Here is a 16,661-nt window from a genome sequence, read left to right on the forward strand (position 1 = left end):
AGGTGCCAAGATAATTAACGATCACCTAGGGGGTCTTAAGGTACAACAAACTCGCATTTAGACTCACTTTCCTTTCTTCTCAAACGCGCGGAGACCTGTCCCTTATTCATATGCAAATTTCTCGAAGAATACCTGAACCTAAGCTGACAGACTCAGTGAGTGCCCAAGTCATTACAAAAGGGGATATCTGAGTCACCGGTTCACAAGTCCCGTGCTGTATCATTGTTGGACGGACTGTGCAATGTTACTCATAGTTTGGTGAACGGTGATATCAGTGAGAGTGGTTCGGAGCGGGACGGGTATATCACATTCCACCGATATCGTATTTTGCGTCTGCGCCTACCGTATTACACGGACGGGGATTCACGGACCAGCAGATGTCCCAAGTCTGACAGTGTGCCGTTAAAGCCACCAACTTCTGTATTTAATCGTTTCGTCGTCGGCTGAATACTTCCTTATCGGGACACCGCTGAAGCTACTCAACGCCGAGCGTAAACAATACTGATAGAGCCGTATAAAATTGAGAAAGTGGAAGTCCGAGTTGTCGTTTTATTTTCAGCCTCTTCTGACTAACAGAACTGGAGTAGTGCCAGCATGGATAATATGCTATACCTAGTGATTGTTACCTGCCTCCATTACCTGGTGTCTGCTCAAACAAGTAAGTACAACATTTATGCTTTGTATTCGGCCTCTCTATGAAACACTATAGCAAAGCTCTATATAAAAGTCATTTGAAATGAAACCAAAGCATTGCTGGTTGGAGGTTTCAGATGTATGCAAAGGTTGGTCATAGCAACAATTTTGCCTACTCCCATACACACCCTGTCCCGAGGCAATGGTTCTATGGCCAACCTGGAGTTCCAGTCGTTGAGAAAAATCGATGATTGGCACACCGCAGGACTGTGCGTAGGACAACATCAATTTTACTTTTTTTGCAGTTTTTGCCCCTTGAAACACATTGATTCTCTGTCGCCATGGTGATTCCTCATCGGATATGAGTACACGCCCTCACGTATTATGCATAAAAGAGGAGAATTGAACAGAGGTCAGTGAGTGGACGACATCACCCCCCCCCCCCCGCCTCAAAAAAGGACAAGAAAGGATATCACGATCAGTCGAAATCTTGTCACTCCGGTTTGTTAAGTTATTTTGTTTGGTTAAATGACCATAACGTGACAACAAACTGTGAAAGGAAAGGCTTCCCTGAGGGAAAGGAAAACAAATAAGATATCACATGATAAAACTAATAGATATCTATTTACCAGAGACCCGTACTTGAAACTAACCCGGTAAATGGTAGCCATTGACAGTACACGGTGACTTCAACATAACCAAAACTTCATTATTCACAGACTATTGATGGTTGCGAAAAGTTGCATTGGTTCTTGATGACTGGATAGGGGTTGAGCTTTGTCTTTAATTTACAGACCGACTTCTTTCATACTAAAAGCGCCACATAACATACTTACATATGTACCCTCTGAGTAAGGGAAGACCCCTTGATGCCTATAGAGAGGGATGCAGAAGACTTTCGTGAAACAATTATTTATTGACGACTTTGAAACGTTCCAGTCAAAGTTTACAAGCGGGAAAATACAAGACACACGTTGGCACTGTGGTGGAGAAATTAAAAGAAAATCTGTCAGGTTCCTCCCCGAGATGATAACCTGACGAGAAGCTGGATGAAAAAAGCTCATCATATCATCACAAAATTAAATTTCTTACCTCAACCCCTCCCCAAGGATATTGCATGAGCCAGCCCTTCAGGGGGGCTTAGAACCCAAGGAATTCCCTTTTGTTTTGTCTTTCAGTTAATGGAATATTTGACGTGTAGCCGTTGAAACCTAATGATCCCCGAAAGCAAATACATGAATATATTAACGAACTATCCAAGCGCCCATATCATGTCGCCAGTCAGCGTTTTTTAAAAGTTTTACTTGAAGTACATACTCTTTTGCTTGGCGTGAAGGCTACCCGTATTCTTTGAGGTACCATCATCAGCTGTTTAACACAGCAGGTCCTGCCTCACAGTCACAAAGGCCGTAAAACAATACTGCTTTCTTCTCTAAGCCATTTGTCTGAAACGACAGTGCGATGATTCGATTTGGAAAATGGCAATAGTATTCCTCACAAGCCAGCCTACGGTCCCCTGTAGTAAATTGAAGAAAAGCAGTTTACGAGTGATTTACCGAAGGAAACCCCCAAAAATTCAACTTCCCAGTCGTGGAAATATTAGCAAAGCGTTTCAGCGCTCGACGAAATAAGCTGTCAAACTGGTTTGCTGAAAAATACAACGGAGAAAGTTCGAAACATCGACAGCGCTGTGACGATTAAACAATTAAAATAATCGTCGAGGTAACGAAGTTTGACTCATGCGACGAACCAACAATGTACTGTTCTTGGCTAATTGAACGTCATCGAAAGGACACTCTCTGTGACATGGAAATCAATTGCACCTAATCTACCGTTAACAGTTTCGATGGTTCAACGAAAACAAATCACACCAAAGACAATTATTCAACCTTGGGGAAGTTTCCACCCAGGTGAAATATCAAGGGTCGGTCGAACGGGATCGCCGTTAAAGTTTTTATTTGCACCAACATATTTTGGATGTTGTAAAAACTCGTCGGCAACCATTAAAATCCATTAAACCCCACCCATAGGCAAACACTCTCATACTACGGTGGTTGAAACTGAGGAATGCACTTTCACCTGTGCAATCAGCTTAAACTACGGCTTATGCTGCATGAACTTGTACTGAGAAACGTCATCACATTTGATGTGGCTTCGCAGATCGACACAAGTGTATTTAAAGAGTATGCGGGCAGTGTTCTCTGTAAATATTGCAACGTATACGCGTGGGCCAAATGTCGTCAAACGGGTTTTTGTCAGCTTTCAGCAGGTTTTAAACCTTTCAGTTGTCGGACTGTGTTTTCAGCTGGTTTGTGGAGCACGCTTCGTACCTGCTGAAAGAGAGCAATGTCCGGGAGTACTTGGCAGAGAAATCCCGTTTTCACTGACCGTCGAGCAACAGCTTCCGATGGCGTTGAGGGCTGCGTCAACAAACCATCAAAAACTCAAGATTTATCGATCTGTTTAACCTTTAGCATTGAATACCTTCGTAAATGTAAATTTAGAGGCATCTGCGACGTTTTTGTTAGCCAAATTCAGTTGTGGCCACCCTTGGTGTTCTATCCATGGAAAAAACTAAAGGCTTTGTACTCATCAATGTCATAAATTTGCACTATGTCCCTAAAAAACATACTAGACCTCAACGACAAGATGACAAATGACTGTATAACGTCGTTTGAAACAAAGTGGAATCTTGTTGCTATTATATTCACCACTCAGATAGGTTCGAATTACCTCCATATTGTCTGTGCTTGAACTATACTATGGCTAAAGATATCGTATTACGCAATTTGCTGCTAGGTGAATGCTAAGGTTCGCAGCCTTCGATCGAAAATCCTCAACAAAAGCCCCACCTATTATGTAGCACTCCCTGTCCAGTGAAGGCACAATCAAACTCGCCTACCAACAGCGAGAGACCTTGACCCGTTGGAGTTACAGGCCTCTTGGTTGTGTAACTTAACATATCCGTTGCGACACTGTGTACATATCAGCGTTCGGGAGTTGTTTCTGGAAAAAAGTGCGCGTTTTTTTTGTTCAATTTCTGCAATTTTAAGAAGACGACTGAAATTGGCCGAACCCGAGTCCCTGTTTATTTTGGCTTGCTCGACTGAGACCGAATCTAGCTGCACAACAGCAACACTTACAGAAAGGAGAAGTAAATTTCATAGCGACAGAAACTTGATTTGTTGCCAAGACCCATGAATTTGTGCGGTGTGCTCTATGTTACAAGAATTTGATCAATTATCACTAGTGAACTTGACAGTGTCGTAGTTTCCTCTGTACATTTGCACATACACTTTGTATTGCAACAGTTTTGGACAAGCTGTCTCATATAAAGCTACAGAAGGCGTGCTTTGGTCGGGATTTTATCAACGTTGATTCTGCGCCTTTCTTAAAGGTACTGGTTACCCCGCAGACATACCTGAGTACAAAAGGCGAACCTGACAATACCTTTATTGAGTTCAATGGGCCCCGTAGCTGTATTCATTACTCAAGTTTTAACACGATTGACGTTGACCTACCGAATGAAACGAACTCTATATTTGGACAGTGCAATATAGCAGTCAGTTCTCATTATTTTATCCAATTTAATAGTTTAAAAAGTGAGTTCAAATTTCTCAAAATTCATTCTGGTTTGGTTTCTATGTCGTACCGATTGATCTTTGAACGTTCATGACCTTAAGCATACCTGTTTGGTGCACGAAGTGAAACACAGTCGACATCTCGACCGAACTGACAACGAGGTTGCCAAACCATTTGGAATACAAATGAGATACAGTCAGTGTCGTCGATAACTAGGTCCAATCCACGAAAATAGCGGAATGTTATTCAGCTGAGGTGATTCTCAGTTATAGACATTCTCTTTGGAGTAGAGTTGTTTTGTGGAGGGACCGTGTTTTGTAGAGGGACCGTGTTAAAACATAGCTACATGGTTGCGTTGCTTCTTGTAGAGTGGGACAGTTTTGCTCAAATTTTGACGAAGTTATTCTCATGTGACGAACACGCTGGGATAAAAAAACATAAATTCAGAGTTTCCATGATTTAATAACAGTAACAAAAGATATCTTGAAGCGGCATGGCAGGCAAATAAACCAACCTCTCCACCAATAGGAAGTGTTGTCTTATAAATCAACTTAAATCGTCCACTTACTGTCAACTTCATCGGCAATAATTTGTGGGGCATGGCCGAACTTTCGAGAACGGAGCAACCATTTTGATTGTTTTCAAATCAGACGATTGTAACTTGAAATATTTCGGTCAAGTACTTGACGTTACTTTCTCCCCAAGAATAGTATCGTTGCTATCGAATCACAAGACAGACAACGGACGTCATGAACAAAATGGCGGCAGTTAGAAAAAAATTTCAATCCCCGTTTCAAGACTCAGCGTGATTCTGGGCTTGTTTTTGTAAGAGATCTAACGGACTTGCGCAGTGATGACGTCGACTCAACAGGTGGTTCATCTCGTTGTTCAAACATATTGATAATGAATGTCTATTTGAACAGGGCACAGCGTGACTTTCAAACAACGATGAATCAGAATGGATGTGGTCTGCTACTTACTTGCGGGTATCACGCAGTGTTATCGACTAATAACAATCTTCTTAAACTGTAGATTTCGATGTATTTTCCACCATGATTGTCGTTGATTCTGTAAGATGTAGTTTATTACCCCCCCCAAAAAAAAAAAAAAATATGCAGAAACAATTACTCTACAATTTTCAACACAACGTGTATGTGAGTAATATCTGATGTTACTGTCGTTCGGAATAGAATTCATCTATAAACAATAACATAAAATATCATCCACAATGTGTTGTGTTGACTGGGACGCTTGAACTCCAGCGTATTCTTTGGAGACAAATAAAAGTCTTGTTGGCACAAACAAAATAATGGCATATCATCAAATAATTATAAAATAATTGTTCCTTGAAGTAACACATCTCCTAACAGTGATATAGATTGTGTTCAAAATAAGTTTGCACGATAATATTGTATTCATTTATTTTCACGGCAGGCAAAGAAATGTCAAATGTCAAACGTATGTATGAAATGATTCAGTGCTTTCGGATTTTTTCGGTGTATTTCACCGTGGCGGAGTCAGATAGCGTATCAGTGGCATGGATCGCCGGTGCCCTGGAAAAGAAACAAGGGGAGCACCTCTGAATATTCAGTGGTTTTGCGAAGAAGGTCATTTATTTAAACGTACATCTTACTTAAACTTACTTATTTACACTCAATCCTGAGTAATGTTTACCTAGTAGGCGTGCTCATTACAGAAACCAAAAATTCAATTTTGTGCTAAACAAATAACGACTAATTGTATCTTGCAGCACCGGCTCATCGCACACAATTTGTCAAATAGCGCCAGGTAAAGCTTCCCGGTAACTTAATCGATTTTTCAGTTACAACAAAGATCACAGTGTGTTGAGCATTCGACATAATAGTGTATTGTACCTGATCCAGTTGTTTCCTGCATTTGTGTTTCTTAAAACCTGCCAAGACAAAAATACCCAGATTTGTACCACTGTGCTGACTGGTACTGAATTCTATACTGTGAGCACTCTACTGGCAAAATTTTGTAACGGAATGTTCAGTGTTACAGAAACAGATACATAACAGTTGCTTTGAATGTTTGAGGGCATACCATCACTTTCGCAACAGTTTCACAATAGGTCAAAGGGTAGGGCTCGAGATGTTATGTAAAAGCTTCCATTGTAGATGGAAACAATCTGAAAAAAAAAGCCTTCAAGGGTTTGAGTTTAAGAAAATCCAGGTCACATGTATTGCCTCAGCAGAGGACACTGTTTTACTCTTTTCTGTCTCCCCAAGTACGACAAGCATCGGCAATTTTGTAGAATTTGAAATATTCAATGACATGGTTTTAAAAAGTACGACAAGCATCGGCAATTTTGTAGAATTTGAAATATTCAATGACATGGTTTTAAAAAATGCGAGTAGACCTACATTGACTGACTGATAGAAAACGGACTATCGCAGGTTTTATTGGCAAACATGAACGCTTGTTTCAAAACAAATTACTGGGTTAAATCGTTGTCCTTCGTTTAGCTAAATTCGCAATGCACATAAATGAGAGATTATCATAAATTATGGTAGCGACCACGATGAAGAGGTAGTTTACACCACAAACTATCTACTGTTGTTGTCTGACATGATACGTAAACATTGTTCTATTGCACTCTATTGGTTCAAAGTCTCTCATTACACCCGATCACCCAATTAATTTTAAATTTCAAAACAATGTCTTAACAATATGCATGTAGCCCGAATAAAAGTACACTTTACAGTCTCTATAGGAGGAAAAATGGGACGTCATTTGAAATCAGAAACGAATTTTAAGATGTAGGTCATCACACAGAAATTTATTCAAAGCAACCTCAATGTTGCAAGACCTTGAACCCGCCAGTTTACGAGTACTTTTAACGTGTCGACCTCGTGATTAATTTACAGTATCATTCATGTACCGAGACTTTTGTTAGCATTGTTCATGTAAAAAAACTACGATAAGGTAGAACGCACCTCGGGGACTGAAATTCGGGCTTTCAAATTTTTGCAATTCTTTCTGATCTACCAATTGTGGAGGCTCATTTTAAAGCTCTTGATGAATGAAAAATTTTCACCGTCTTAGTTTTTCGAAAACCGAAAATTTTATTTTTCCCCATAGAGTTAACAATTTGAATTTCAGAGCCATTTTGAATTTCAAATATCGGCAAATCTTAGGTAATGTGTCTCTCTAGTACCAAATTTTGCACGCTGACCCCTGGTTTTTATTCTCGCTTTGGTAAGAGAATGGTCGAAAGTTTCATTGAGGAAAGTTTGAACAAAAGTTGAAGTCTTTCACTTGCGAGCGCATAGGCCTATTTCCTTAATATTGTTCACAGGCTCCCTGTTTTTCATCTTAGAATGACATTGCACTTGACCAACAACGTTTTTATTCAAAGCAATATTTCTTATCAAAGATGACCTGAAAACCCCCCGCATAATATATATTGTCAAAAAGGAGAGAATTTAAAGTTTACAGTGGTAGCAACAATTTACTCAAAGGATGAAGAAGGAACACATTTAGAGTAGAAAACCTCAGTTTTGGTATTAATGATAAATAAAGTTATTTAAGTCAAAAACTTAATATTACTTTATAAAATTTGATATCTCATTTGCAACTAAAGTATATGTAGAAAAAAAATTACATTTTTGTTTTGCATTGGAAGGAGCTGAAAGACTCACATAAGCTTATTACACGATTCAAAAATGATTTAATCGAAATGACTCTTATTCAAAGAACTTCACTGCCAAACAAAATTGTTGTTTTATTATAACATAACATGAAAATTTCAGGAAATCGATGATTTGCATAGAATTGCATGCATTTATTTTCCTCACCCAACTTATAACTGCTTGCCATGCTAAAAAGGTGAACCCTACCAATATGTTAATCTCTGGTTAACAAACTGATGAAAGTTGAAAGAATCTTTGCAAAAAATAAGCTACTTATTTGCAACACCACCTTAATGTTAGCCTATTTTATTATCCAGAAATCAAGTGAATAAACCAAAATCATAACCGTTTCTTCCAAAGGTTTTTTCTCTTTTGTTGAAGCATCTACTGTCTATAGTAATACCCCTTAAACTTCACAGCCTACCGTATCGTTGATTGCCCTCTGTCTGTCTGTGTGTCTCTGACTCTCTCTCTCTCTCTCTCTCTCTCTCTCTCTCTCTCTCTCTCTCTCTCTCTCTCTCTCTCCAATGCTGCTAGAACATACTGTACAACGTAAATTTCCCGATGACACCAAGTATAAAAAATCAGAAACTAAAGTCGGTGACCAAAATGTACAAAAATACACAACTGCACAACGATTTCGAAGAAATCATATTCCTGTGGCCTATCTGGTCATTTTTAATATTATATGATCCAGATAAAAAAATTATTCGTTGATTTCATAAATGTAACCTCATTTTAAGCTTGAAATGTAGAATGCGCCTCGGGGACAGATATTTGACTTGAATTTTTACAACACTATTCGAGCTACCAATTGTGAGGGCTCATTGTGAAGTTCATTGAGTAAATAAAGCTTCACTGTCTTGCTGTGTGAAAATCGAAAATCTAATTATTCACTATGGAGTTAACACAGGGGTGGCGGCCATTTCGAATGTAAAATACCAGGGCAATTTGTGTCAATAGTGCTAAAATTTGCCCGATTCTTATTTTTGATTTCAAAGAGAAAGGTCCAAAGTTTCCCTGGGGAAGTAATTAGGCAAAAGTTAAAGTCTTTCAATTTCGAGGCGCATGCCACCTTGACCCTAACACAGACTGCGATACGGTAAAACCATTCGGCTATTGTCTTTCAAAGGTAAATGCCGTTCGATTAATGTTCCTTATGACGCTACGGAACATGCATCAGAAAATTGTGGCGCTTACTGTAAGACTTAAGCATAATATTACGTTAGAAAATAGAATTCCAAATCTTGGAAATGTCACGATTTTCTGACCAGTTTGTCAAAAATAACTTCTGTTGGTTTGATCTTTAAGATCTCTTAACGAACTTCGACCCAAAGATACTCTGTTACACTAAATGTTCTGTATGAAGCCATTATTTCGATATCTCTCGAATACGCACGCATTTTTTGTCCATAAGTGAATGGCGTCGAGGGATCTATAGGTTTAAATATCATTCATTGACGTGATAGAATCAACGGACCGTTTAGCGAACAATTCCTTTTATGTGAGAGATACACTCTCCTGTGACTGAATAACGCACAATTCAAGTATTCACCGTCTCCCAAGAGACCCCTTAGTCACGTCCCGAATCAAAGATCGCCACGGCATGTCGTCCTTTTTAGATTTTGAATTGGACATAGGTGTGGTGCAAGCATTCCTCTAATGTGCTTCTTCCTTGTCTATTGGCGTAGAAGAATTTCCGCTTTACTGAGTTTAAATCGCTATCTAGCATACCGTATACAATGTACTTCTTCTCATAAAATGAAGAAATATTTTCTGTCCTCACACCTTACTGAAATGTGTTGGTCGGAGCAGGGAGGTTAACAATATGGTCGGGGTGACTGTAGCTGTGCCTTTCAGGTGCCGACGATGACAGAGTTAGTACGGTAATACATAGACCCCACACGCAGAACTGGAAGCAAATGGATCCGACAATGTTTAATGCTTCAACCGTTTTCTGTTGAGTTGACGTTGTATTTATCACTGATAAAATGTATGCAATTATCAACTTGAGGTAGTATGTGCCCCGAAAGTGAAAAACTTGAACTTTTGCTCAAGCAAAGAATCTTTCAACTCTTTTCTTTCGAAATCAACAATAAAACCAAGACTGTAAAAACAATTCTTATACCAAGAGCTTTAAAATGAGTCACCACTAGTGGTAGGCCAGAAAAGCATTGTAAAAGATTGAGAGTTTGAATATCTGTCCCCGAGGCACACTCTACCTTAAGCGAGAACTAACAACTTCCAGTGTACCCATTTCATATCGTGGCAACTTCACCAAAAGTAAATTCAAGTATTTTCGCCGTTCGTTGACACACCTTGGGCTTGTTTTCCCTTGTCAGTAAGAGAAACTACTGGGTCCTGGCCGTTCGTATTTCAAGTTGACAAATTAAGAAACAATACTCCTTTTCGGGGCAATCCTGCTCACGAACCCATGGTGACCTTACATTCTGCGTTTGGGTGAGATGGCAGTGAATCGTCGACTATAAGTCAGTAGAGGCGTGGGTGTTTGTATTGTGGCTGAATCAATTTTATAGTCTTCCTCTGTCGCTAGATTTCACTGAATCCTTTGCGTCCATGACGAATTGCACTGTTTTAAGTGGACAAAGCGAGACACTCTGTGTTGATTACATTTACATTCACAAGAACATGAATTGCACACGAATTTTTCCATTATGATCATTGGAGAGCATTGATTACATTATAAAAAATAATATCAATGCATTGCTCTAAACCTTTCTTTGGAACTCTGCCTGCTATAACGCGATTGGAACTAATTTGGGATAATTGGATGGTAAAGTAGTGTCGAGTTAATCTGCAAATGTAACTCACATCCACTGTTCTTTTTAAGTTACATGCTCGTTTTTATGAGTTGTTTGTAATACTGCAACATTCAGCTATAGGGCACCTTACACTTTTGAGAAATTTGAAAAAATATTAAGATCCAATTGTCCCAAATTAGTTCCAATCGTGTTCAGTGTCTTTCAGCTTTGATGATCACTATCTAACAGGCCTCGTAATACCAGATTTTGTTTTAGGTACTTAAATGCCAAAATGTACTGTGTTTTGGTGATGCTTGTCAAACTAATCACGCCCTTCATAACAGTTCACCGGAGACTTTGAGAAAGGCAGAACTTATAATTTCCAATCAAGACAAGAGTTCTTTAAATTCTGTGGTAATGCGTGGGTCGTAGGTGTTCTTTGTTCTTCCGGAGGTTGATACCATGTTACAGAAATACTTATTTATAGACAGGTGTACTGACCAGTCATTGTCTCTGAGAGAAATCTACATTCAAGATGGAATCGTGTTTGTATCTCCATCACCTTTTGCACACTTGGGCATTTTTGCGAAGAAGTACTTTCTCGTGTGGATTTTTGTGAAGAAGTACTTTCTCGTGTGGAAGGCAAATCTGTCAATGTAATGGGGAAAAAACGCCTACTGATGAGTTCAACTTGCTGGGGTCTGATGAACTGGTTGTTTGAGTCAGTTATTTTACTTTGGTCTGAATAAAATCTAACAAGACGACAATGAACAAGCCATCTTTTCTCACAGCGTGAAAAATGCAGGCAAATAACATGAAACAGTTTCATTTAATATTAAAATATGACATATTGAAACGTATTGCTGTGTCGTCTTATCATACAGAGACCACTTTTATGTCTGTTTTCATTAATTTGAAATTGTAGACCCGATTCGAGTCTGTTGTTATTTTTCTCGGCCATAGATGTAACTTCATCTGTCTTTCCTTTGTGTAAACCGGTGACACTGACGCCACTTTCAAGTGCGGTAAAATCACTTTAGAAAAGGTGCATTTAAATGTTACTGTCATCGAATAACGTTTTGAATACTTGTTGTCCACTTGTAACGGTAACGTCACAAACTCTAGTATGAGTAGCTTTCTCGACAAACCGAAATGTTGGTGCCTCAGGGTCCGTGCCTTTGTTTGGTTTTGGGAGTAGAGCAGCAAATATTGTACTACAAACTGTAGACTTGTCCACATTAAACTTCAAGAGTAAACCTATGTGATGGTCATTGACAAGTAACCCTTTTTCGTCAGAACTAAACGAACAAACACTTCTTTTACTCTGTCATGGCAAATTCAATACTACTGTGTACGATCATCTGTTTCACGAGGACATTTTTTGACACGTGACCTGTACATGGATCGATCGGTTCTTGTGACTTTGACTGACTGCGACTTCAAGGAAAGGCCTAGGACTGGTTTCACCATGGTGACATTGGTTCATCCCCGCCTTTGCAACATCACATTGGAAAAGTTCATGATCGTGTTGCAGGAACGCGTTTGTTAGCCAACCCTGAACACGTGATAAATGCGAATAAGTCGAGAATTAAATGAAGAGGCCCTTCAAAATAAGTTGAAATGCGAATTTTTATACCAGCATAATTTTGATTGATTATTTTTCTACGCACTGGTATCTCCAAGACATCGAAATAATCACTAAAACAACTGTAGCCATACTAATTTTCAAAATATCCACATGAAGGTCGTCGCAAAAGTAGATATTTGCAAACGTGATAGAAATTTATATATAAAGTTTACATGCCATGAAAAATACCCCCAAATTTGTCAAAGATTGGAATGCGAGAAGAAATATGCATGTCACCAGTCTGACCAGCTCTCCAAAGACCTACATAGGACATTCCAAAGCAATTTGCAATACGCATAATGTTGGGTCTGTGCCATAAGAACGTGTTGTGCAGTTCCCTGTACATACTCCATAAATCTTTACGTTGATCTAACCATGGAGTCACTTACCTTTTCAATAGTCTAACCAAGACAAGGAACTGATTCATTTACAAATTCGGTTTATTTCAACTATTCCTGTTGCGATATCAACCAAAGTAGAGATATGTTTACAGACATGGTGACTCTACGACCAATGTGAAGAAGAAAGTTTAAACCTGGCAAAGTGAAAGTTGCACTGTCTTTGCCTTCACCAAAAAGATTATCAAAGCTGATCACGTTACCTTTTAGATTACTGAAATTGTTCCTGTATTGCTGAAATACCATTACTTCAAAACTTGACAAACCCAGAAAGCAAAAGGCAGAGTTTAAGAATTTTAACACTTTATCTGTGTCATTTCGCCTGTGGCCTACCCATGCCAAGCAACTCCTGTACAGCAGAAATTGCGACCCGTTTAATTTCAGCTCACTCGAAGTGACAAGTCATAGCGAGTCTCTTCTCAATTATTACTGAGCTAGTGTTACATGCGCCAGTAACCTGTCCTCCCTGTTTTCATTGTGAAGTGTTTTTTAAAGTTACCCAGCAATTGTTATTTTGTCGTAAAAAAAGTTATAGTGAGTAGATGAATAGAGAAGACAAGGTGTGGTACAAATGCATTCCACAGACACATACTATTGCAATCAATTATAATGTGAGAATTCAACAAGTGATAGTCCCCTGTAAAACATTCAAGGACTCTCACATTATTTCAACTGGTTACAAAAGAAACACTGTAGACAGGAGTGAAACTGTTTATGGTAGGCGGTTAGAAGGCATTTAATGTTGTAACGAAACAGTCTTCATTTTTCTGAGTTGAAAACCCCAGTCAGGGATCGATGTTGTTGTAGTCGCGGGTTTTATCCTAGAGACACGCAGCATGGTTGCGAGGCATTGCGCATTCTGAAAAGGTGAAGACCCGAGTCTATTAACACAATGACAACTTTCACACAACTCTGGCAAAGAATGCATCGTTACGCTGGTATTAGACTACAAAAATCCGTCGTATTTGGCATCTTTCTAACTCTAGTGAAATGAATAATTTTTCATAATCAGTTATGAAATTAAGTAATGTCGATGTAATTTTTGATGATTTTTCTCAATATTTTTGTTTTGTATATATCAACTACAGCTTCTTGCTCTATTCCCCAAAGCATTGAGATACACCGTATTCAGCATTGTCAACTCAGCCTGTACATGTTATTGTTGACAAGTGAATTTTGGTCCGGACTAGAATTCATATGTAAACGATAACATTGCAATTTAAACGTATAGACGCTGTATTGACAAAATAAATAGCGTGTGTTTAAATATGCTTCGGAGAGTAGAACAAGAAATTGGAATTGACGAAAAAACAAAAAATCATGAAAAAAACCATCAAAAGTTACAGCAACTGTCCGTTTAATGTGATAAGGCAAGGTGTACTCGACCGTTTATTGAGCCAAGGAGTGCTCCTTGCTACAGCACCATTAACTCATTGTGTAAATGTTTCTGCAATATCAGACAATCGGGGCTGACGATTCATCTGGTCGATGACTCTCACAGCATTTTCAAAATGCTGAACGATGTAAATGACTCCTTAAACAATTCAAACTTGACAAATATGATGCAAACAAACAAAAATTACTTCCCTACCGTTTTGCCCTAAATTTTCTGTGTTTTAAGGACACGTGTTTCTAAAAACTTCCCTTGACACACGACTCAGATCTCATAAAGTCAAAGTGTTCAGCCGAACAAGGGCCAATATAGACGATCCAACGTCTGCATGTTTTACTGCCAAACATTAAAATGCATTGTGAGTCTGGTAAGTGACTGACAATACGCGAGACGGTTACTGTACAAAGTCAGGTGCCAGATACTAGTATTACCCGGGAAACTATTTAGAGTTGAAAATCAACATGAAAAATGGCATCCGACCATGGCGGGGATTCTGTGTGGCGGGTGCTTCTGTGGTTTTTCAAATTCGGAAGGATCGTAAAGGACGTTACTACATCACAGATAGTTAAGCAGTAAAATGTAATGGTTTGTTCGGAGATCGATAGGCAGCATCGGATGTAATTCAGCGATATACTGACGATGGAGGTGTCTGCAATGTTGTCTCTCGTCAAGCCGAAAATTATTCACACAAATGACTGATAATGGTTCAAACTGGGCGGTCTGGTCAAGTGTTTTTGTGTGTGTGTGTAATATCAGCCCTACCAGGTAACTTTCTAAAGAACACTTTTAATACTCAGCGGATACCATCCTTTTCCGTACTTCGGCGCGTTCACCGCAATTGTCGTGACTGTTTGTTTATTGGTAAATTTCTGTTTGATTTTGTCGTTGATCACCATTGTCAACCCTTGCTCTCGCATTATACCTTTCTTGCCTCCAAGCTCTTAATGAATTAGTTCACAGACGGTAATTTGTGGTCGTTCGTTCTTAGCATGGAATAAAGCTTGCCTGTAACAGCGATATCTTCAGTTTTAAACTCATAATTCACTGTGTAGGTACGTTTTTAGAAAGTATTTCATTCGAAACAAAGTTTTTGCATTGACTATATGGAACTAGCTTGCATCCACTCGCTCGACTTATTCGAGTCAGTCAAACATCTGACCCAATATTGAGTTTTATCATGGAGGTAGCACACATAGTGCGACCCATGGTCTGATAGATTCATAACTGTCCTCAGGGTGTAATGGAGGTAGCACATAGTGCGGCCCATGGTCTTATGGATTCATAACTGTCCTCAGGGTGTATTGGTCTATCTTAGCTTTGAAGTCAAGCCAAACTAGGCGGAGCTGAGAGTAGAACGATGTTAACACGCAATACATTATTACGACATTTCGATGCACAACGTTACATGTACATGCAGGCAACCGAATAAAGACAGTTGTCACGGTAAAACTGTTGGCACACCCGTGGCATTTCGTGTAATGTTACCAAAAGAATCATCGAGTTCGAACTTTGACTCCTAGCCTACACCGCATTCAAAAGGTGCCCAGTCAGTTCGGTAAGAAAAGAAATCGCGACACAAACAAGCCCGTGTCCCTCTAAACAACATTCGTTTATTGCCTTTTTGCTGTAAATCATAGAGTTGTGAATCAAGCCACGACATAGGACACAGTTTTATTATCGTTTCAACCGATGTGACTGGTTTGTCTACTTATAGGTGACTTCTTTACAAAAATATTATCAGAGCATGAAGAAAAGTGCAATGCAACCACATACAGACGGCAACGTTCTATTCTCCGCGCAACAGCTGTTACAGTATTAAAACATGGTACGGGTACAAATGTGCAATTTGATACCGCATTTTATTCATAATTTGCAAATTTAAAACTACAAAAATTGTGAGATTGTGGACAAATGGAAGACAGAGAAACGCTTCGGGGGTCAACTTTGAAATGTCCTCAAATATGATTGGAATGTGCGTACACCCAAAGTAATCGGCATGGTTGACCTTAAAGCCTTGCGACCGGGCATTAAACTCACAAACGAGGAAAGTCAGCATAGAAAATACCTTTCTGTGACTGAGATCACAACTTTCATATATGACGAAAACATTTACATTGGATTGGTAACAACTGGAAAAAGTAACCGGCGTTTTGTGCTCGGCTAATGTAAACAGTACTCTTGACTGACTTTAGAAGTTGGCAGACAGCGTGGATGTGAAAGGCCAAGCCATGAGGGCGTGACGGTGAACACTTCAAAAAAAGTTGTTAAAATAGTTCAGCTTCAGCAGTATTCATCCTGTCAGTATACTCTCAATAAACCAGACTGCCTAGCTGTGGGCAGTTTCAGTTGAATGCACTGCCTGACAGGAAAAACTGGTAAACAAGCGGAGTTTCAGAAATCGAACTGCTGATACCGGCGAGAGGATTCAAATCTTGGCAGAGATGAAATCAAATGTAGTCGACACCTCGACAAAACTACATATATAGTAGGAATTAGCCTCGTAGAGGTATAACTCACAAGTGCGAAACTATTTCGTATTATCGTTTTGGCGAGACTGGAGAAGACTCGACCAACCCAAAGAATTTTACAGATCAACACAATCATAAGGGATCC

General features: G+C 39.3%; 1 protein-coding gene across 26 annotated transcripts in view; it reads left to right on the plus strand.

The window, feature by feature from the left end:
- Positions 1–155: 155 nt before the first annotated feature.
- The window catches only part of LOC139151507 (fibropellin-1-like), a 68,546-nt gene continuing 52,040 nt past the window's right edge, over positions 156–16,661 (plus strand). For 17 of the 26 annotated variants that reach the window (XM_070724368.1, XM_070724379.1, XM_070724374.1 and 14 more), the window contains exon 1: positions 157–658. In XM_070724368.1, coding sequence (XP_070580469.1) covers positions 595–658 — 64 coding nt within the window. In that variant the 5' untranslated portion in view covers positions 157–594. Of the gene's footprint in view, positions 659–16,661 lie in introns of all 26 variants that reach the window. The other 9 variants (XM_070724384.1, XM_070724386.1, XM_070724387.1 and 6 more) reach the window with 2 other exon arrangements.

This window comes from Ptychodera flava, chromosome 15 (assembly GCF_041260155.1).
Source record: "Ptychodera flava strain L36383 chromosome 15, AS_Pfla_20210202, whole genome shotgun sequence".
Taxonomy (NCBI): domain Eukaryota; kingdom Metazoa; phylum Hemichordata; class Enteropneusta; family Ptychoderidae; genus Ptychodera; species Ptychodera flava.